We start from the raw sequence: 22,071 nt of genomic DNA on the forward strand, positions 1-22,071 counted from the left end.
CCAACCGGGACCAAAGGGGCATGACGAACCGGGACCAATGCCCCCACGAGGCCCGGAAGGCCCTTGGCCTCACGAACCGGGACAGATGGCCCCATGGGTCCCGGTTCTGGTCTGAACCGGGACTAATGGGCCACCTCGGCCTGGACCAAAGCCCTGTTTTCTACTAGTGACATGTTCATGTTACTACTTTATGTTATTATCTCTATAGTGGAGAGTAACATATGTGTGGTAACATGCAACACTTTATTTATTAGGCTATAGACACATCTTGTCTTGATATGTGTCATGTTACTCATACTAGTAGTAACTAGCTATGTTACCACTTTCCTCTTTTTCTTCATTTATTGCTTGCCACATCATCTATTTCATCTAGATATGTGTGATGTTATTATCTATGTTACTCCCACTGTAGGTAGTCTAAGGTAGCGAAGAAGATGAGGGATTGGGATGGGAAACGTCGGTAGTAGATGCTTGCAACTTGCAACGCAATATGTGCGCTGGTTCAAACATTAATGGCATGCGATATAAATGGGCCAACTTGTTTACCGCTGGAAACAAAATGCAAGAGGGTGCATGCTGCGTACAAATGTAAATCAAAGGCATGATGTGGCACATCCAGATGTTTAGAGTTGAACAATTGTTTTCATGGTGATGATGTGGGGTCATTAGGATCAGTTTTTGCTGAGGTGGCACATCGCTGATGTGGACAATGTGCATGGTGAGAGAATAGGGAGTAGTGGGGAGCAACTTCTTAAGAATCATAGATGCCATAGTCTTAATGATAAAAAATGCCATCATCACAATAATAAAAAAGGCATGCTCTTATTAGTAAAAACTACAATATCGGTAAAACAAAACTGTCATCCTCTCAATAATAAAAATGTCACCCTCTTATAATAAAAAACGCCATCCTCTTAAAATAAAACTGCCCCGTGAGAAAGTTAAAAAAAATATTACTTTTGGGATGAATTAAAAAACTTCAAAAATGCAATGTTGTATATAAATATACATTTTAAGAGAAATTTTCGCAAGCCCGCTCTCGAGCCCAGTGGTTAGAGTACCACGCTCGACGCGAGAGGTCGGGAATTCGAATCCTCCCCTGTGCCAGTGTTATGTATTTTTGAAAAAAAAACAAGAGTTTGCCGGGAAAAGCCACACAACGAATGCGTTACACATTTTTGGAGAAATAAAAACAAGAGTTCACTAGGAAAAGCCAAACAGCGAATGCCTCCAACCATCCGACGTGGTGTTGCCCCTTGTGTTGGGGTGCGTGTGCATTCGCTAGGGTCACCCTCCTTGAGAACATTCGTCAGTTATAATTTTCGAAGAAGATTTCATCACCTCATGCTCATAACAAGGGGGATCGAGCCATAGTATCGGTTGTTGTATGTTGTTACATGTGTCCAATATATGTAACTTCTCTTTTAGTGATTGGATGGAGAGGATGGGAGGCTCCATGTCGAGTTACTCCATTTGTTGGTCCTTGGTGGTAGCAAAAAAGAAAGCACCGATGTGTAGCGTTGCACAGGGAGGATCATCACCGCCACGACTCCATCTACACATACACTCAAGGAGGTGACACACTTGCTCTTCAAGATCCAGCGTCCAATGGGATTTTGTGAGCGGGAACAACGATGGAAGCCTCACGGCATCAGATGTGAAGGGGGTGAGGAAGCAAGATGATGGCGATGTATGGAGCATCCTATTGTTGTGGAAGAAATAGGTTGTCGACCAAATAAGCGACATGGTGGCCAGTCAACAGAGGGCACGGGATGCGAACGAAACATCCAGCTGAGTGGTAAAAGATGTGTCTCTTGATGTCGCCGGGGTGAAGGTCGTTGCCCTCGGGCAGCATCATCTACTGTCATGGGTGAAAGCGTGAGCCGATGATGCCACAGGCGCGTGGCCTAACGGTGCTAGACTACCGGCGCATGTAGACGCCCCGAAACCAAATGTGTCCCAACGGTTCTCAAGCCAAAACGTGCGAGCCCATCAGCTGAATCAGCTCCGCGTGTAGAGACGGCATGGCTTCAGAGCTGGGGCCAGCAAATGGCCGGACGGAGGTTGCTATTCGACGACAAAGACGACATGGATCGGTTTCTTTTGAAGATGGGGTGGATCTCTGGCCGCATCACACGATTCTACTCGGCAATCTTTTTTTTTGAGTGAAGACAACGAATTAAATAAAAGAAGAAATGATGGGAGCTTGAGTTGGGCCTGATCTACAGCATCCACTCCCTAATGGGCCTACCATCTGGCCCGTCCAACATTCTCTCTGAGTCGTGCGTGCTCTCTGTGATTAGGACAAAAAAAAAAGGTGCGTGGGTAGGAGAAAAAAGAAAGAGCGGCCGCCGGCGAGAGAGGCGGAGGGGGAAAGAAAGGTGCGGCCTTTCTTGCCTAAAATTCCAGCGGCGGAGGCGAATCCAAGGAGGAGGAGGAGGGAGCCGCCCCTGCCCAGCTAAATCCTCGTCGTTCGCCTCCCCTATCGCCATTTCCCCCCTTCCGCGCGAGAGATTCGTCCTCCGATGCAGGCCGCCGCCTCGTGGAGCAAGGGCCTCCCCGGCATGCGGAGCCACCTCTGCGCCGCGGCGTCGTTCCACTCCACGCCCCCCTCCCCCGCCAAGTGGAAGGGCAAGTTCGATTGCAAGGTCCGGCCGCCTCCTTCAATCCCCCTCTTTTCCCATTTCCAGCGAATCCTTCCACGACCTAGTAGGTAGCTAGCTACTGTGGATGCTTGTGGTTAATAATCAGTGGATGGAAAATAGATTGATCAAACTTGGCAACAGTTTGGTGATCACTCACTGTTATCTTTCGTGTCCATACAAACTGGTCAATTGGAAGCTGTAGTAGATGCACATTTCAGTAGATAGATGGTGCTGGTAGATGCTGATTTCTTCCGCAACAAATAGTTTTGAGTTCTGAGGCTAAGCATCCGGACACGATTCTAGGTGGACGGACACTTGAATGCCAAAGTCTGAATCATGGACCACAAACTTCTTGATTGGTTTCGGCCGATGGTTTCCAGTAGGATAAGCATGAACGACGAAGCTCCATGTGCACATCTGGGGTGTCCTCAACCAATTAACCTGCTGTGCTGTGATTTCAGTTCCTATTTCAACTAGTTCTAGCCTGTAAAGGACCCTGATACATGCACATTTGGCAATTAATTTGTTCTTGGTCTCGGTAGGGTTATCCATATGCTTTACAAGTTACAACATCACTCCTGTTCATGTTCTTCTCATATATGTGCAGCATGAACATGGAGAACGGAAGCTATCCAAGGTATGCCTCGACACATCTCTCAGCTGTAATCTGTACTGGCTGGGAACATGAGCACCATTAATGTCAAACATACTTGAAGCACAGTAGCTCAAAGCAGCAGTTTAACTTCATGCCTGATGCAACTTGCAAGATACGTCAGTAACTATGGTCGGTGTAGTATTAGTAGGGACTGCAAGTTAATTATACTAAGATAGTAAAGTGCATTTTGCTTGATATTTTCCTCAGGGTGCTTGCATTCTCATACAGTTGCATAGAGCTCTTGGTAATGGTTTTCTAGAAACTTGGTAGCACATAAGGTTTTATTTATAGCTAGATACCAGAATTTGATCTCTCAGAATGTAATTGAGCACCTCTAGCTGTGTTATGCATTTGTTTCACTGCCATGTTTTTAGTAGCCAAAGCAAACTCAATGAGTCAATTCATCACGCAGAAAGAAAACAGTTATAGGTTTGTACTTGATGCTTTATTTAGTAGTAGCTGCCTTACCTTGATTAGGTAGCATCGACAATGGTGATTTTGAGATAGTTCTAATGGGTAATAACTCTTCAACAGAAATATGAGCGATACGTTGTTCGTCAAAAACGAGCAGAAGGAAAGAAGGCCCTGAAAAATTACCTTCTGTATGGAAAGTCAACACCTCATATACAGGTGAAATTTCTATTTGAGTTGTCATATGGACTTTCTTATCCTTCCTTCATTGGGATAATTAAGGCAAAAGTTTATTTCTGCAAGCATAAGAGTTGGCAGAAAAGAGAAAACATCCACCATCCATTTATTATTGCTTGTGTACCTGAAGTCTACAGTGCACTTGTATTCCTCTAGGATGGAAGTATGGGCAGCTTTGCTAATTCGCATGATATTCCACGATTCAAAACGTTCAGAAAGAAACAGGATCACAGTTCAACAAAACCTCGACAAGGAGTACACCATCAAAGAAAGGGTATGGTTCTATCTTAGCACAGTAGGTCCATGTTTTGCTCTGCTGCCTTGGGAATATCCATGTAGTTATCTAGCGTTTCATGGTCTGTTATTGCCGTTTCTGCATATCTTACATAGTTACATCTGAGGATATGATTTATTTACACCGGAGAAGTTCCAAGGGCAAACAAAACTTCTACAGCCTACAACTCAACTATATGAATTCTGATCCTTTGTGATGACAGTGTTTTGTGCTGCTTAATGACAGTTTTGTTGAACTTTCATGGATTATATATAGCATGGATCTGTGATGCTGGCCATCCAGATCACTTCATTGAAGTAGCTATCACATCGTAATACTATGAAAGTTTGACGAGGATGTTCTTTTTTGTAGACAAAAAGGACAAGGCGAAGTTCTACAACTTTTTCTACGAAACCCGTTATGTGAATCCTGAAAATATTTTTGAGACCATCTTTGGTGAGCATCACCAGAGTTTTACCTGGTCCCATGCTTCATGGGAGGGTTTTCACTTCAGAGCTTCATCGTTTGGATTCAGACGGGCTGGTGAATCACGAAGACAAAGAGTTAAAAGCGAGAGCGAAGACGAAAGCGACGACGACGACGCCGCCTGTGACACAGCCGGCGTTGGCTCACATGCGCACAGGCTCACCCTTGGATTGCCACCTCGTGGTCCACTAACCCTAGATGATGTCAAAACAGCGTGAGATTCCGTTTCGTCCTGCCTCCTCAAATTGTTGCTTGTCTCTGCCACCGTTGCAAAATGTTGTTTACCACTCACTCCGCTGGTGTTTACCCGATTTACTCCGTGCAGCTTCCGCGCGTCTGCTCTCAGGTGGCACCCTGACAAGCACCCGGGCTCTTCACAGGTAACCGACCGACTCTGAGGTGGTTTCGAAGTTGAACCAACAACAGATGCAACACTAGTTCAGTGTTGGTCACATATCAACTTGCGAAAACACATATGCTAACAGAGGACATGTCCATTCCCTACATTTGTGTTGTGCGCAGGCCGTAGCCGAGGAGAAGTTCAAGCTGTGCGTCAATGCGTACAACTCGCTCTGCACCGTCCTGAAGGCCGGGTGATAAGCCTCTTCCTTCCTCCACGCGTGGTGTTCTGAAGCTTGAGAACGCTATCAGCTGACCTCCCTCGAGCGCGTGAATTTGGCAAGAAAATCGTTCCATCTCTTGCGGGGAGTTGGGGCTCCTGAACTGGAGCTAGAGCTCTCTTCTCCGCATCTGTTGTTTGTTCCTTTCTTGAGTATTCGTTTTCTTTAACTAGAGATTTGAGCCAACAGAGCCGAGCTCCCAACATGATGGAAGGAGATTATGTTGTAGTAACATGTAGCAGCACAATCATATTTACTACCATTGCAAGCTGTAACAACAAATGATGGTTATTTCATTTCATCTCTTGATTTCGAAAGGGGAAACAAAATAAACTTGTCTGAATGCAACAAGCAGCGAGATGAAAGCTCCCCTGTTAGTATTTTCCAGTGTTGCTCTCAGATGAGATGTGATTCTTATCTTAGCGTAGTGCACATTTTAGATAGAGGAAGATCTCAGATAGTACAACAATTGTAGATGTGTGATGCGATGTGATTGACACGGACAGTTGCGTTATGATGAATTGATGATTAGGCCGGCCAGAGTGAAAGCAAAGCAAAGCAGAGTTGGTCAGAATCATGGCCAACGAAGATCCTTGACATTAATGAATGTTGGTAGGCAGGCAAACAGATGTCACTCACTCTTAGTGCTGCTGTCTGTAGGACATTGTTTCTGGGTGTTGCTTGCTTGCTAATGGTGGAACACAGCACAGCACAATCGATTCGATTCGATTCGATTCTACTAGTAATCCTGATGAACAGAAGAAGCAGAGAGGAGGAGGAGGAGGAGGAGGAGAAGGTAATGGTGGTAGCTAGGCTAGGGGTAGGGCTAGAAGCAGAGGACTGCGACGGCGGCGGCGACGGAGAAGGCGAAGGTGGCGATGAGGAAGGCGAAGTGGATGGCCCAGCTGCGCTTGAACTTGGCGAGGTAGGTGTCGTGCGGCTCCTGGTAGGGCACCTCCACGTCGGCGGCCGCCACCACCTCCCCCGCCGACTTGAGCATCCGCAGCCGGTCCGCCGCCAGCGCCAGCGTCAGCTTGTGGCACCGCCGCTGGTACCTATATATTGCAATTGGACCATCCATCCATTGTTACTCAACCAGATCGAATCGGAAATCGGAATCGATTGTAGTTGCAGCACAAGAAAGAAAGAAAGAAGCAAGGACCTGAAGCCGTTGAGGCATCGGAGGTGGTGCGCGACGGCGGCGTAGAAGGCGAGGTGGGCGAGGGAGAGGAGGCCCGCGGGGGCCCAGAGGTGGCGGCACTGGAGGCGGCCCCCGCCGGAGACGGCGGAGAGGACGAGCGCGAGGAAGAGGAAGAAGGCGAGGAAGAGGCGCCAGAGCTCCTGCTTCTGCGCGTCGGCGCTGCGCTTCTTCTCCACCGTCTTGTCGAAGTGCAGCTGCACCACCGCCCCCAGCGCCTGCGCCGCCGCCTCCCGCGCCACCACGTCCACGCCCCCTCCCGCGTAGGAGGAAGCCGCCTCCCCCTCCCGCGGCATCGTCACCAGCCGGTGGTGCTGCCCGTGCCCGTGCCCGTGCCGATCCATCGTCAGTCAGTCAGTTGACTCGGAGGGATTGGAGGTCGGGAGGGAGGAGTATTTTACTCGCTCGCGGCCGGAGCTCGGGTACTGAGACTGGGACTGAGATTGGGAGCTGGGCAGTGGAGTGGGGTGGTGAAGTGTGAAGGTGGGGAGTGAGCAGTGGCGCTTTTGCTTGCTTGTCCATGGGCAGAGGTAAAGCTGATGCTTTTATTTTATTTACGCCATGGCCATGGGTGGATCATTGGATGCTTCTTGCACTGGACTGGAGCGTGACCAATCATAATGCACCGTGGCGAGTTACTGGTAAACATTTCACTAGCTGTCAAGTAATTAGAATATTACAGTAGATGGAGGAGATTAAAGGAGACGGAGAAGAGAAGATTCACAGAAGGGCAGCGTCAGCGTAGCAGGGATGGGATGGGCATGGCACGTGGTGAACCATCCTCGGTGACTGTGAGCACTGAGAATGCATCCGTCCATGTGTACAGTGGACGACGCTTGCTGCTCCGTTAAGAGCAGCTAACTGAATAATGCAGGATGCAATTCATCTGAGTGTAAACGGCCGTTGCAGATAAACTACCAACTGAAATGGAAAACGCCGGGTGGAGCTAAACGGCTCAAATGTAGTAGGGCATCTCCAGCCGCGTCCCCAGTAAGGTCTCCTCAGGTGATTTTTTCGCGCCGACGCCAAAAAAAAAGGCCCAGTCGCGTCCCAGGAGCTCGATTTTCGCCGGTCTGGGCCGAAAATAGCGCCGGCGGACCCAGACCGAACCCGGCGCGCTGGAGGGCGTCCGGGGGCGCCGGGGCGAGCTGTTTTGGCGCGAAAAAGCCGCGGACCAGCCGCGTCAGCGACACTGCGCCTCGTCTTCCTCCAACGGCCTCGGTTCCCGCGAGGAATCAATGCCAAGGCTGCCGCCGGTCAGCCTTGCCATTGATTCACGGGCGGCGCGTCACGGCACGGCTCACCGACGCCTTCCCTCCCTCGCACGCGTACACACGGGTGCGGCGCGGCTATATAGCCGGTGGCCTGCACTCGCTTGTGCCCACACCAGCCCCGCCCCTCGCCGCCGCCCAGCCCCTCCCTCTCCCTACCTCTCCCGAGCGCCGCCGCCCAGCCCCTCCCTCTATCTCTCTACCTCTCCCGAGCCCGTCGCCATGGCGGAACGCTTCCCCGGAGACGAGGCAGCGGCCAACGGCTTCGGCCGCCGTTCGCTCCGCGAACAGGAGTCCTGGCTCCTATTCCAGGCGAGCATCCCGGCGCCGCCGAACATGCGCGCCGGGCCGACGGGGTGGAGACTCAGCGCCGGGGGAGTGCCCATTCCCCTGTTGCCCGACGCCGTGGTGAAGCCGAAGTACTTCGCCGAGGAAGTCAAGGTCGTGCGCGCCTCCCTCACCGACGCCCAATTCTCCCTCCCCCAGTACGCCGCCGACAACCACGCGGCTTGGGCGGCATATTTCGAGCGCCGCCAGCAGCAGCGCTTGGCGTCCACCAACGGCGCGCCGGTGGTCGGCGGCCGGCAGAACAGCGAGGGGCGCCACCTGTGGTGGGGCGTCCCCGGCCGCACACTCGAGGGCGTGCTGACGTACCTCGAGGGCGGCAACGACCCGCCGTTGGCGTACCCGGCGAGGGCGGCCGCCCCGGCGTAGCACCGACGCGCCGGGCCATGGGCGCCAAGGAGGTTCGGGTCCTCCTCCTCTTCTTCCTCCTCCCGATCTTCATCGCACTCCTCCGGCACTCCGGCCCAGCTCGGCGTCAAGGCCGAGCCCGCGGCGGAGACGCCGCTCGGCCGGCGCACTCGCAGCGCCGGCATCGTCATCAACGAGGGCGGCCGGCGCGCCTACTCGTCGGCTCCTCCTCCGCGCTTCGTCAAGCCAAAGACGGAGCCAGGGCTCGCGCCGGTGACGATGGAGCTCGACGACGACGACGCGGCCCTGGAATGGGCGCGCAGGGACTCCATAGCGATGGAGAAGGAGCGCCTGGAGAAGGCGAAGGAGCGCCAGTGCGCCGCCCTGCTTCGCTTCGCGGAGCGTCGACGCGGCCGCGACGAAGGCGGAGTCGTCATCATCTACGACAGCGACGACGACGACGATGATGCGCCGCCACCAGTCCGCCATGGCGACGCCGGGCAGGGGTCCAGCAGGGGCGCCCGCGTCAAGGAGGAGAAGGCCGACGACGACGATGGCGGCGACGGCGGCGACTTCAGCCAGTTTTTCCTTTTGATTAGTTTATGTATATGTGCTATGTAATGAAAATCCGCGAACTTCGCCGAAATGTGCCGAAATTTATCGTGTTTGGCCAAAATTTATCGTGTTTAAGCCGAACTTCGCCGAACTTCTTTTTTCTTAAAACGTGCCTGGGGGCGGCCCTGGGGCTGGCGGCTGGGGACCAACTCGCCCCCAGGCCCAATTTTTGCGCCGGCTCACCCCCAGGCGGCGATTTTAGGCGCCCCCTGGGGGGCCAACGGCTGGAGATGCCCTTAGGGCATCTCCAAGGGCGACCCAAATCGGACACACTAAAAGCATCTCCAACAGCCGCGCCAAACTAGCGCCGCACCGCAAAATTACCCGTTTTAGCGCGCGCTCAACCGGTATAGTTGCTCCGACGGGCGCGCAAAAACAGTGCGCGCGGCATATGTAGTTCAGCGCGCGGGCCGAAACTCAATCGTCCGCCGCTTATTTGCTGCGCCCGCTCCCGCGCGTTGGACTCTCGCGCGCTCGCTCGCAACTCCCACCCCCATCCAGCCGCGCCACCCGGCGACCGTTCCGCGCTTCCCCGGCCTATCCCCGCACCACGCCCCCCCCCCTCCCCCCCCCCCCCGTAGTCCCGCCGCCCCTCGCGCGCGTCCGTCCTCCGACGAATAGCGCCCGAGCGCTCGCTGCCGCTCGGCGCCCGCAAGGTGTTCGACAAAACGCCTACAAGGTATGTATTGCTCAAACTTCATGAATTTGGTGCATGTTGATTGTAGTTTTTATAGCATAGTATTGAACATTGTAGATGAGTTCGTCGTATGATTCTTCTGAAGAAGAATTTGATATGGAAGAGGAGGAGGATCTTGCAATGATCCTAGCTATGCATATCAATAAAAAAACCGAAGCACGGTGGTTCGGTTATGGGTCGGCAGAAAATTTGGAGAGATAGGATCGATGCCCATAACAGATTGATTAGGCACTATTTCGTGGAGAATCCCACATACCCGGAGTCGTATTTTCGTCGCCGGTTTAGGATGAGCACCGACTTGTTCAGGCGCATTGCAGAGACACTAGCGAGCCATGACCGGTTTTCTCAGCAAAGGAGGAATGCCGTCGGAGAGCTCGGGCATAGCACCTTTCAGAAGGTGACAGCCGCTTTGCGTATGTTGGCATACGGTATCCCGGCTGATCTAGTTGATGATCACTTGGCTATGGGTGAGAGCCAAGCCATCATGTGTGTCAAGCGCTTCGCAATCGGAATTGTGCAAGTGTTTGGCGAGGAGTATTTGAGATCTCCCAATGCTGAAGACGCCGCAAGGCTATTGGCGATGAACAAAGCTCGCGGCTTTCCTGGCATGCTTGGCTCAATAGATTGCATGCATTGGAGTTGGAAGAATTATCCAAAGGCATGGCATGGGCAATTCCATGACCAAAAAAAGGGTTTCACTATAATCCTTGAAGCGGTGGCCGATCAAGAAACTTGGATTTGGCATGCATTCTTTGGAATGCCTGGATCTTTGAATGACATCAATGTTGTCAACCGGTCACCACTGATGAATAAGATTACAAATGGTGAGCTGCCACCGGTGCAGTTTGTAGCAAATGGCCGTACATACAACTATGGCTATTATCTAGCGGATGGCATCTATCCAAAGTGGCAAACATTCGTGAAGCCGTTAAAAAAGCCAAAAGGTAAGAAAAATCTTGATTTCCACAATGCTCAGGTGGCGGCTAGAAAAGATGTGGAGAGAGCTTTTGGGATTTTGCAAACCCAATTTGCTGTTGTGAGAGAACCGGCTAGATTTTGGGATCAAAAAATACTTTGGTACATCATGCACGCTTGTGTGATCATGCACAACATGATCATCGAGAATGAGCGTGCCCAAGATTTAGACTACTCATAGTATGAGCTCTTGGGACATCCCGTGCGAGTGCGACGGAGGGCTGAAAGGGTGGCCCGTTTTGTTGCCTCCTATCATATCATTCGGCGTCCCGCGGCGCACAATGATCTTCAGAAGGATCTCACTGAGGAGTGGTGGGCATGGCATGGACGACAAAGAGCATTGTATTGTTCATTAACTATTTGTTGTGTTTATTGCACTATTTATTTTACTAAACGATAAATTATTTGTTTGGATTGTAATAACGAAATTGAACTATTTATTGTTGATTTATTTTTGTTTAGTTTGATCATTTTTCCTTCTATTTGAGATGTATATGTCCGCGCGCGCTGCATTTTTTGCGCGCTGCTGGAGCGGCGTGCGCGCTGCATTTTAGTGCCGCTGTTGGAGCCAGCGCTGGCGGCCGCGCAAAACCAGGCGAACGGCGCGCAGAAAACTAGTTTTTAGCGTGCGGCACGAAGCGCGGCTGTTAGAGATGCTCTAAACGTCTACAAATACGGGAGACAACCACCCAACCACAAGTATCAAACATCTGCCCACATTTCGAGCGGAAATAGGATGAAAATAAAAACGAATTTCATGCAAACCGGACAAAATTGAAGCATGCCTGTTTTTTTTACATTCGAACTGGACGACATTTGACAAGTTCAACTGAATTTTGAAAAAAATAACTACACGAGATACCGGACGATGACCTCGTACGCATGGCCTCTCTGGTCGGCCGGCGGCACCTCCATCATTGTCTGCTCAATCGCCGTCACCATCGTAGTCTGAGTCGTCATGGTCCTTCTAGCGGCAGTAGGGCGCGTAGGGGCCGCGACACCCTTGATTGGCTGTCGACTGGTGCTCACAGCACATCCTCTACTTGCCCTTGTCGGCAACAAGGGCAACAGCGCACAGGGACTCCGCCACCCCAATCTTGACGAGTTGGTCGCTAAGGCCGTGCAGGTGCCACACAGACGTCTTCGCAATGGTCCTGGACTAGTCCCCGACCTAGGCCAATGCATGGTCAAGGTCCACAAAACTCAGTCCGTGTGCGACGTCCGGCGTCGCGAACGTGGCCCGACGGTGTGCGTTGGGTCGCCATGACGCCTTATTGGCCGATGTCACGGAGCTACGCGAGGACGTGTTGTTGCCGTCACTACCGAGGTAATGCAAGAGGCGCCTGTGCGCGTCCACGAGTGTCGAGGAGGGCCAACAATTGGGCGCCACTGGCTTTCGGTCGAACGACGGGGTGGTGATGGCATCGCTCTCTCCTTTTCGTGCCAGACACGTCTTGGCGGTGATGTGGGACGGTTGAAGCGGTCAAACGTGCTACGTGGCGGCGAGAGCGGCTCCTCCTTCACCTCCTCCTTTACCCGGCGCCTGATACGTCTCCATCGTATCTATAATTTTTGATTGTTCCATGCCAATATTCTACAACTTTCATATACTTTTGGCAACTGTTTATACTATTTTTGGGACTAACATATTGATCCAGTGCCCAGTGCCAGTTCATGTTTGTTGCATATTTTTTGTTTCGCAGAATATCCATCTCAAACGGAGTCCAAACGGAATAAAAACAGACGGAGATTTTTTTGGAATATATGTGATTTTTGGGAAGTGAAATCAACGCGAGACGATGCTCGAGGGGCCCACGAGGTAGGGGGCGCGCCCCTGACCCTCGTGGCCACCCTGTAAGGCGGTTGATGCCATTCTTTCGCCGCAAGAAAGCTAATATCCGGATAGAGATCGTGTTCAAATTTCAGCCCAATCGGAGTTACGGATCTCCTGGAATATATAAGAAACGATGGAAGGGTAGAATCTGCGAACGCAGAAACAGAGAGAGACAGAGAGACAGATCCGATCTCGGAGGGGCTCTTGCCCCTCCCTTGCCATGGAGGCCATGGACCAGAGGGGAAACCCTTCTCCCATCTAGGGATGAGGTCAAGGAAGAAGAAGAAGGAGGGGGACTCTCTCCCCCTCGCTTCCAGTGACACCGGAGTGCCACCGGGGGCCATCATCATCACCGCGATCTACACCAACACCTCCGCCGTCTTCACCAACATCTCCATCACCTTCCCCCCTCTATCTACAGTGGTCCACTCTCCTGCAACCCGTTGTACCCTCTACTTGAACATGGTGCTTTATGCTTCATATTGTTATCCAATGATGTGTTGCCATCCTATGATGTCTGAGTAGATTTTCATTGTCCTATCGGTGGTTGATGAATTGCTATGATTGATTTAATTTTCTTGTGGTTATGTTGCTGTCCTTTGGTGCCCATCATATGATTGCGCGCGTGGATCACACCCTAGGGTTAGTTGTATGTTGATAGGACTATGTATTGGAGGACAAGAGTGACAGAAGCTTCAACCTAGCATAGAAATTGATGCATACGAGATTGAAGGGGGACCAATATATCTTAATGCTATGGTTGGGTTTTACCTTAATGAACGTTAGTAGTTGCGGATGCTTGCTAATAGTTCCAATCATAAGTGTATAGAATTTCAAGTCATGGATGACATGCTAGCAATGGCCTCTCCCACATAATACTTGCTATCGGTCTAGTAAAGTAGTCAATTGCTTAGCGACAATTTCGCAACTCCTACCATCACTTTTCCACACTCGCTATATTTACTTTATTGTGTCTTTACTCAAACAGCCCCTACCTTTTTATTTACGTAATCTTTATTATCTTGCAAACCTATCCAACAACACCTACAAAGTATTTCTAGTTTCATACTTGTTCTAGGTAAAGCGAACGTCAAGCGTGCGTAGAGTTGTATCGGTGGTCGATAGAACTTGAGGGAATATTTGTTCTACCTTTAGCTCCTCGTTGGGTTTGACACTCTTACTTATCGAAAACTGTTGCGATCCCCTATACTTGTGGGTTATCAGCGCCCGATTTAGACGTTGTGATTACGCGTGAGGGATGACACCTCCTCCTTGACATATTGTCTGATTTGGACGGGGAGGGGTGGTTGTTGTTGATGCTACATGTCGTCCGAGGAGAGCACAACCTACTCCTTCGTTATGGCAAGATAGAGGGCGAGGTTGTCGGAGACCATGTGTGGCAGCACCATCATTCGGAGGGGGATCCACCGGGCGGCATCGAGAACTGTCCGCTGGTGCTGGACTTGCCCATCGCGCGTTAGAGGAATGGAGAAGAGAGGAGAGGAGATGAGAGTTGGCCGTGTGTGTGGAAAGGAAAGCAGATGGGTTTCAACAGCGCCTCTGCCTACTTAAATAGCCGGTGCAGGCGAACGGACGCTGCTTCAATGCAACGGAGTGGTCGAAGTAGGCTTCTCAATCGCCACATGTCTGCATTGTGGTGTCGCCGCCCTCCCATCCGGTCACATTAATCTTACAGCAGCGGCTAGTCATGTCCGCTCTAGAGCGACATGAATGCACATAGACCTTTAGCGAGCGGGACACGTGACGATGACTTTCTCTGGTACCGCGGAGTCAGACACGTACACGGCAGATATCCGGATATCTACAAACCTCTCCCCGGTTATTTTCCAGTATGGAGGAATCCAAACGAGCGAACGCGCGCCTGCTCGAGCGTTTGTCGCACGGTGTTAGATGGTGAAAACTGTATGGGGTCTAAACGATTTGGGTACACCGTTGGATATGCCTTTACTACTCCATCGTTCTTGCCACATACCAACTTTTCTATCCCAAAAGGGCGACAATTACAAAAGCATAGAGGGCGAGAAGTACTTTTTTTTTTTGCGGAGGGCAAGGAGTACTTTTTATAAAGGTTAGATCTTGTTTAAATTTCCAAAGTACCTAAAAAGATCTCACATGCACATATGATGCGATACAACTTGCATCCCTAGATTTAAGGCCTCATTCGGTTTGGAGGATTTTTATAGGAAAAACATAGGAACAAGGATTTCATAGAATTTTTTTTAATAGATGCATTTAGTTTGTAGGAAACACGTACGGGAATTTCATAGGAATACTATTTATTTCCTGTGTTTTTGCATGAATCTAGACATCTACTCAAAGCTCATTTTATGCGTAGTAACGAGGCAAGACAATTCCTTAGGATGGCAAGTGTTATCCTATCAAATTCCTATACTACTCATAATTTTCATGTTTTGATTTCCTCCAAACCGAATGAGGCCTAAGTGGAAAATTTAATAAACGCGTGGATCTATAAGCAAGGATAATCTACAACTGGACCCCTTAGAGCAAGTATAATAAGGTACAGTCAGCAGGCTGTAAGGATTAAAATATTATATATTTGCTGAGTTGGATGTGAGAGAAGAGGAGAGAGAAGGGAAGCGGGCTGTAGATTAACAGCTGGCTGCAGCACGTGCTCCAAGAAACAATGTGAGAGTGTAAAGTGGACCATCTATTAATGAAGTAGTACTACTTAGTAACTTATTACTATACATATTGGCTACTAGGTTGGCTATAAATGACGTAGTAACCTTATATAGCCGATTGTGGACTACTATTAACCATGCTATTAACATTATACGTTCAGGCCCGCGCAAAAAAAAACATTATACGTTCAGGTGCCACACGGACGTCTTCGCCGTGGTCCTGGACTGGTCCTCGACATAGGCCAACGCAAGGTAGGGGTCAAAGACTCAGCCCGGCGTTACATCGGACATCGCGAACGCGGCCCTGCGGTGTGCGTTGCACCACCATGCCGCCTTATCGGCCGATGTCATAGAGTTGCGCGACAACATGTTGTCGCCGTTGTCGTCGAGGTAATGCAGGAGTCGCCTGCGGGCTAGTCCGATTTTAAGTGGAACAAAATCAGGCAAAAATCAGCCACACCCTGAATACCAGCAGGCCCATGCATGGGATAATGCCAGCTAGAGTTCAAATTCTCGATATATGTTTTTTTTAACTTTCGATCTATTAATCTTCACTCATAACAGTACAACGAACACCAGAAAAAAAATTACATCCAGATTCATAGACCATCTAGCGATGATTACAAGCACTGAAGCGAGTCGAAGGCGCGCCGTCGTCATCTCCCCTCCATCACTGGAGTCGGGCACAACTTGTTGTGGTAGACAATCAAGAATTTATCGTGCTAAGACCCCATAGGACCAACGTGCCAGAACAACAACTGCCGCTGATGAAGAATAATGTAGATCGGAAGGATCCAACCCAAAGACACGTGAACGTAGACGAACAATGGCGAGATCCGAGCAAATCCACTAAAGATAGATCCGCCGGAGACACACCTCCACATGCCGATCAACGATGCTAGACACATCGCCGAAATGGGGGCTAGGCGGGGAGACCTTTATTCCATCTTCAGGGAGCCGCCGTCGTCTTGCCTTCCTGAGCAGGACACAAACCCTATCAAAACGAAAAAGAATGACTAAAATCGAAGCCCTTTCGTCAGCCCTTGCCAAGATCCATGACGCACCCATGGTCATAGGGCCACCAGAAATGAGGCGAACCCGCGGTGGCGCCGGCGAGAGGCGGGAACCCAGCTTTTTGGAGGAGGAGGAGGCGGCGTGAGACAGGCACTTGGTGTCGATAAATTTTTTTATGTTGGGCAATTGGGTTCTCCAGTAATTTACTTAAACTCAGTGGTTTCTCCTAATACATTACAAACAACGAAATGGTCTAAGTTGTAAATGGGGAGAATAAGTCGATGAGCACCTTTGAAATTCAGCATCGAGCAACTTTACTTGACGTGGCAGTCTTTATTTTGATGAAAGTCATATGTAATTATGTATCTTTATAACAAGATGCACACTATGCCAAAAAAAAAAAGATGCACAGAAACAAGAAATCAGCACATTTCTCCTTCTTCATCATAATGACCGAGACCCTAAGAAAAGTACAATTGTTCTCATCATGTCTATAACACCTCGAAAATAAAGTTTTGTCATGCTGATAAAGTAAAGTGTTTTTATTTGATCACACAGTAAGGAAAGTGGTATATGGGCACAGTGAATTTATAAATGTAATTTATCTCCGAACGTATACAGATTTAGGAGCAGAAAAAAAATAAAGAGATTCTTTTAATGGAGAACATACGTGAAGTAGAAAAAAATATAAATGCAAAAGAGTTGGTGATTTAGGAGAAAAAAAGGAAGAGATTTTATCTACTGTTTTTTCTACTACTCCTATAAAAGCACGAAAGGGCGGAGAACCAGATCATTCTATCCATCGAAACCTGCAATCTGATGGTCTACATCACTCCAGCATACTAAACGCGTTTTATGCTTTAATTACCTACCATACCATTGCCTTAATTATTTACACACCATGCCATTGGATTAACATCGTCCCGAACACATCGCTGCCCTCTCGCTACCACGCCGTCGGGGCAGTTTGGCCACCGCCCCACACCTCGCCCCACCTCTTCCCTACAACCTCCGCGCCAGCCCCGCCTCGACCGCCGCCGGACAACCTCCACCTGTGCCTGTCCACAAGCGCCGCTGGACAGCCGCTCCGTCCACGCGCCACGCGCCGCCGCGCCGTCCGCACTCGCGCTGCCCGGACCATCGCGCCGTCCAGCGCCCACACGCCGGCCGGGCCGCCACGTCCACTCCAAGGATCAGTGTTGAGGACGCCGTCCGCGTCGCCATCTCCCCCTTCGAGGACTCCGTCGACGGCATCAACGGCAACCTGTTCGACGCCTACGTCAAGCGTAAGTAACCGTCGTCAGTCGATTCTTGAGCTGTTGATTGATTCTTGGTCTGTTCTTGCGTCTTCTTGATCTGTTCTTGCGTCTTCTTGAGCTGTTGATTGATTTGTTTTGGGCGTGCTACTTCATGGGCGCACGCCGGCCGGTGCGCAAGGGCGACCGCTTCGTGGTGCACGGCCACATGCACGCCGTGAAGATCAAGGTCGTCGACACGGACCCTGACGAGTGCGTCATCGTGGCAGCGGGCATGCAGGTCTTTTGCAACGACGCCAACCCGGTCAAGCGGGAGGACGAGGAGAGGCTCGACGGCCCGGGCTACGACGACATTGGCGGCGTCCGCAAGCAGCTCGCGCAGATCCGGGAGCTGGTCGAGTTGCCGCTGCGCCACCCCAAGCTGTTCAAGACGCTGGGCGTGAAGCCACCCAAGGGGATCCTGCTCTACGGCCCGCCCGGCACCGGCAAGACGCTGCTCGCGCGCGCCATCGCGGCCGAGTCGGGCGCCAACTTCGTCGTCGTCAACGGGCCGGAGATCATGTCCATGATGGCCGGCCAGAGCGAGGACAACCTGCGCAAGGTGTTCGCCCAGGCCGAGGCCCGGGCACCGTCCATGATCTTCATGGACGAGATCGACGCCATCGCGCCCAACCGCGAGAAGACGCACGACGAGATGGAGCGCCGCGTCGTGTCCCAGCTGCTCATGCTCATGGACGCCCTCCGCCCGCGCGCGCAGGTCATGGTCATCGGCGCCACCAACCGCCCCAACAGCCTCGACCTCGCGCTCCGGCGCTTCAGCCGCTTCGACAAGGAGATCGATATCGGCGTGCCCGACGAGGTCGGCCGCATCCACTCCAAGGACATGCCCCTCTCGGACGACGTCGACCTGGAGCGCATCAGCAAGGACACGCACTGCTTCATCGGTGCCGACCTCGCCGTGCTCTGCTCCGAGGCGGCCTTCCAGTGCATCCACCAGAAGATGGACGTGATCGACCTCGAGGCGGACACCATCGACGTGGAGGTGCTCAACTCCATGTCCGTGATCATGGACGACCTGGTGCACGCCAAGGAGGTGACCAAGCCGTCGGCGCTGCGGGAGACGGGTCTGGTGGAGGTTCCCAAGGTGTCGTGGGCGGCCTGGAGGATGTCAAGCGGGAGCTCCAGGAGACGGTGCAGTACCGTACCGAGTGGAGCACCCGGAGATGTTCGAGCTCTTCGGCATGGAGCCGTCGCGGGACGTGAGCTCCTTGACTGTGTGTGACGTCGCCGGGCTGAAGGAAATATGCCCTAGAGGCAATAATAAAGTTATTATTTATTTCCTTATTTCATGATAAATGTTTATTTTTCATGCTAGAATTGTATTAACCGGAAACATAATACATGTGTGAATACATAGACAAACAGAGTGTCACTAGTATGCCTCTACTTGACTAGCTCGTTAATCAAAGATGGTTATGTTTCCTAACCATAGACAAAGAGTTGTTATTTGATTAACGGGATCACATCATTAGGAGAATGATGTGATTGACTTGACCCATTCCGTTAGCTTAGCACTCGATCGTTTAGTATGTTGCTATTGCTTTCTTCATGACTTATACATGTTCCTATGACTATGAGATTATGCAACTCCCGTTTACCGGAGGAACACTTTGTGTGCTACCAAACGTCACAACGTAACTGGGTGATTATAAAGGAGCTCTATAGGTGTCTCCAAAGGTACATGTTGGGTTGGCGTATTTCGAGATTATGATTTGTCACTCCGATTGTTGGAGAGGTATCTCTGGGCCCTCTCGGTAATGCACATCACATAAGCCTTGCAAGCATTGCAACTAATGAGTTAGTTGCGAGATGATGTGTTACGGAACGAGTAAAGAGACTTGCCGGTAACGAGATTGAACTAGGTATTGAGATACCGACGATCGAATCTCAGGCAAGTAACATACCAATGACAAAGGGAACAACGTATGTTGTTATGCGGTCTGACCGATAAAGATCTTCATAGAATATGTAGGAGCCAATATGAGCATCCAGGTTCTGCTATTGGTTATTGACCGGAGACGTGTCTCGGTCATGTCTACATTGTTCTCGAACCCGTAGGGTCCGCACGCTTAAGGTTTCGATGACAGTTATATTATGAGTTTATGAGTTTTGATGTATCGAAGGAGTTCGGAGTCCCGGATGAGATCGGGGACATGACGAGGAGTCTCGAAATGGTCGAGACGTAAAGATCGATATATTGGACGACTATATTCGGACATCGGAAAGGTTCCGAGTGGTTCGGGTATTTTTCGGAGTACCGGAAAGTTACGGGAATACGGGAGAAGAAGTATATGGGCCTTATTGGGTTTTAGGGGAGAGGGAGAGGCAGGCCGCGCGCCCCCCCAAGGCCTAGTCCGAATTCGACTAGGGGGAGGGGCTGCGCCCCCTCCTTCCTTCTCTTCCCTCTTCCCCTTCCTTGTCTCCTACTCCTACTACATGGAAGGACTCCTTGTTGGACTAGGAAAGGGGGAATCCTACTCCCGGTGGGAGTAGGACTCCCCTAGGGCGCGCCATAGAGAGGGCCGGCCCTCCCCTCCTCCATTCCTTTATATACGGGGGCAGGGGGCACCCCATAGACACACAAGTTGATCCTCGTGATCGTTTTCTTAGCCGTGTGCGGTGCCCCCCTCCACCATACTCCTCGATAATATTGTAGCGGTGCTTAGGCGAAGCCCTGCGATAGTAGAACATCAAGATCGTCACCATGCCGTCGTGCTGACGGAACTCTTCCCCGACACTTTGCTGGATCGGAGTCCGGGGATCGTCATCGAGCTGAACGTGTGCTAGAACTTGGAGATGCTGTAGTTTCGGTGCTTGATCGGTCGGGCCGTGAAGACGTACGACTACATCAACCGCGTTGTCATAACGCTTCCGCTTCCGGTCTACAAGGGTACGTAGAAAACACTCTCCCCTCTCGTTGCTATGCATCATCATGATCTTGCGTGTGCGTAGGAAATTTTGAAATTACTACGTTCCCCAACAGTGGCATCCGAGCCTAGGTTTTATGCGTTGATGTAATATGTACGAGTAGAACACAAGTGAGTTATGGGCGATATAAGTCATACTGCTTACCAGCATGTCTCACTTTGGTTCGGCGATGCCTCTGCCCTGATGCACACCACGGACGCGGTCGCGCCGGGGCCGAGCACACTGCCGACCAGGCGGAACGCGCGGTCATCCTCCTCCCTGAGCAGCAGCCGCCAGATGGGGCAATGGAGCACGCTTACGTATCTTGACGAAGATCTCCCTCTGCGAACTGCCCTTCGCCACCGTTGCGCCCCTTCTCCAGCCGATTGATGCGCGACGATCTCTTCCTTCGCTAGGGCATGGAGGAGCGACTCAGCAACCAGCCTCGGCTTATTGGTGCTCTGCTGGTCGAACCTCTCCATCGCCGCCTGTGAGTCCTCCGAACCAACTGCAACCTGCATCCTCCCCTTCACCTTTGTCTTTCTCCAGTGTCTCTGCTGAGCTGTAACTGATTCCAGCATTTAGGAAATGGCTTTGTAATCTCCATAGAATGTATACCTTCTTACTTCTATCATGAAGTCTCAACTAAGTATGGGCTGATTTTTTACTAGCGTAGGAGTAAGACCACTGACTAGCGGTGTTCTGGATAATTTACTAGCCACTGAAGTCCAACATTTAGACGACATAAGAAGAAAGGTAATAAGTAAGTCTTCTGCTAAATGAAGGGCTTGGGAATGTCACTAATCAGGATTGGCAAGCTCAAAACAAGGAGGTTAGGATGTGATTGCTTAGAAGTTCATATATGTTCTGTTTTAAGTCAGCATTAGTGATTACCAACTTAACAAGAGAATGTGCAGGTTATCAATGGCAATAAACCAATTGATTCAAATTTCAGGATTACAAATAACAAATGCGCTTGGACACCTTCAGGTTACAATCAGAAAATCTTGTATTTAGGATCATGCGCATATTGAATGTAAAGTAATGTTTTTAATCACCCATGTGTTCATGTTTCAGATTAGAAAAAAAAGATGACCTGAAGAGCTGCATGAAGTCAGCTGTGATGTTGCAATATAAAATAATCAATGACAGAGGTTTCGCTGGTAAGCCATCTGAGCAAGACAAATTGGTGCAATCCTAATATGTCATTTTTCATTAATTTGCTTATGCATGTCCTTATACTGATTTGTTCTGAATGTTTGCGGCATAATGACTTCTGCAGTGAAGCTTCTAACCTTTATGGGGATGAAGCTGCATGTCTCCATTCCAACTGTGCAACACATTTATCGTTTATAAGACAATAAAAAACATAATTCTTCATTGGTGTACATGTGCTTGACTTATCAAAGCTCATATTCAAGTGCTTAATATTCATGAATGTTATATATTTTGGAGGTAAGCAGTCAGGGAACAAACAGACATGTCCTTTAAACAATGAAATGATCTAACTATCTCGAAAAAATAACTATGCATCTAGCTAAGTTGTTCTTGTGAAGTGTT

At 50.3% G+C, this 22,071-nt stretch overlaps 2 protein-coding genes and 1 pseudogene across 3 annotated transcripts; 2 read left to right on the top strand and 1 right to left on the bottom strand.

Annotated features, from left to right (window-relative positions):
* The first annotated feature begins 2,300 nt into the window (after positions 1-2,300).
* Positions 2,301-5,671, top strand: LOC125540360 (uncharacterized). Of its 2 annotated transcripts, XM_048703972.2 has the most exons (7): positions 2,302-2,648; positions 3,253-3,282; positions 3,835-3,930; positions 4,105-4,222; positions 4,595-4,922; positions 5,034-5,088; positions 5,231-5,671. In XM_048703972.2, exons 1-7 carry the CDS (start codon positions 2,526-2,528, stop codon positions 5,303-5,305), a joined length of 825 nt encoding a protein of 274 aa, XP_048559929.2. In that variant the 5' UTR covers positions 2,302-2,525; the 3' UTR covers positions 5,306-5,671. The 2 variants fall into 2 exon arrangements, with proteins under 2 accessions (XP_048559930.2, XP_048559929.2); XM_048703973.2 differs by lacking the exon at positions 3,253-3,282 and having other exon boundaries at positions 2,301-2,648.
* A 234-nt stretch (positions 5,672-5,905) lies between these two features.
* On the bottom strand, positions 5,906-7,058 carry LOC125540361 (uncharacterized). Its single transcript, XM_048703974.2, has 2 exons — positions 6,491-7,058; positions 5,906-6,383 (listed from the first exon to the last, which is right to left on the bottom strand). The coding sequence occupies exons 1-2, from the start codon at positions 6,868-6,870 to the stop codon at positions 6,155-6,157; spliced, it is 609 nt and encodes a 202-aa protein (XP_048559931.1). The 5' UTR covers positions 6,871-7,058; the 3' UTR covers positions 5,906-6,154.
* A 1,711-nt stretch (positions 7,059-8,769) lies between these two features.
* On the top strand, positions 8,770-21,867 carry LOC125538418 (cell division cycle protein 48 homolog; annotated as a pseudogene).
* Positions 21,868-22,071: the final 204 nt, after the last annotated feature.

This window comes from Triticum urartu, chromosome 2A (genome assembly GCF_056163025.1).
Source record: "Triticum urartu cultivar PI428250 chromosome 2A, HENAU_Tu73, whole genome shotgun sequence".
Taxonomy (NCBI): Eukaryota; Viridiplantae; Streptophyta; class Magnoliopsida; order Poales; family Poaceae; genus Triticum; species Triticum urartu.

Coding starts and splice junctions, on each gene's coding strand:
- LOC125540360 (XM_048703972.2), top strand. CDS start 2,526: ATGCAGGCCGCCGCCTCGTGGAGCAAGGGCCTCCCCGGCATGCGGAGC. Junction 4,223..4,594: donor AGTACACCATCAAAGAAAGG/GTATGGTTCTAT, acceptor TCTTTTTTGTAG/ACAAAAAGGACAAGGCGAAG. Junction 5,089..5,230: donor AGCACCCGGGCTCTTCACAG/GTAACCGACCGA, acceptor TGTTGTGCGCAG/GCCGTAGCCGAGGAGAAGTT.
- LOC125540361 (XM_048703974.2), bottom strand. CDS start 6,870: ATGGATCGGCACGGGCACGGGCACGGGCAGCACCACCGGCTGGTGACG. Junction 6,384..6,490: donor CGATGCCTCAACGGCTTCAG/GTCCTTGCTTCT, acceptor TGCAATATATAG/GTACCAGCGGCGGTGCCACA.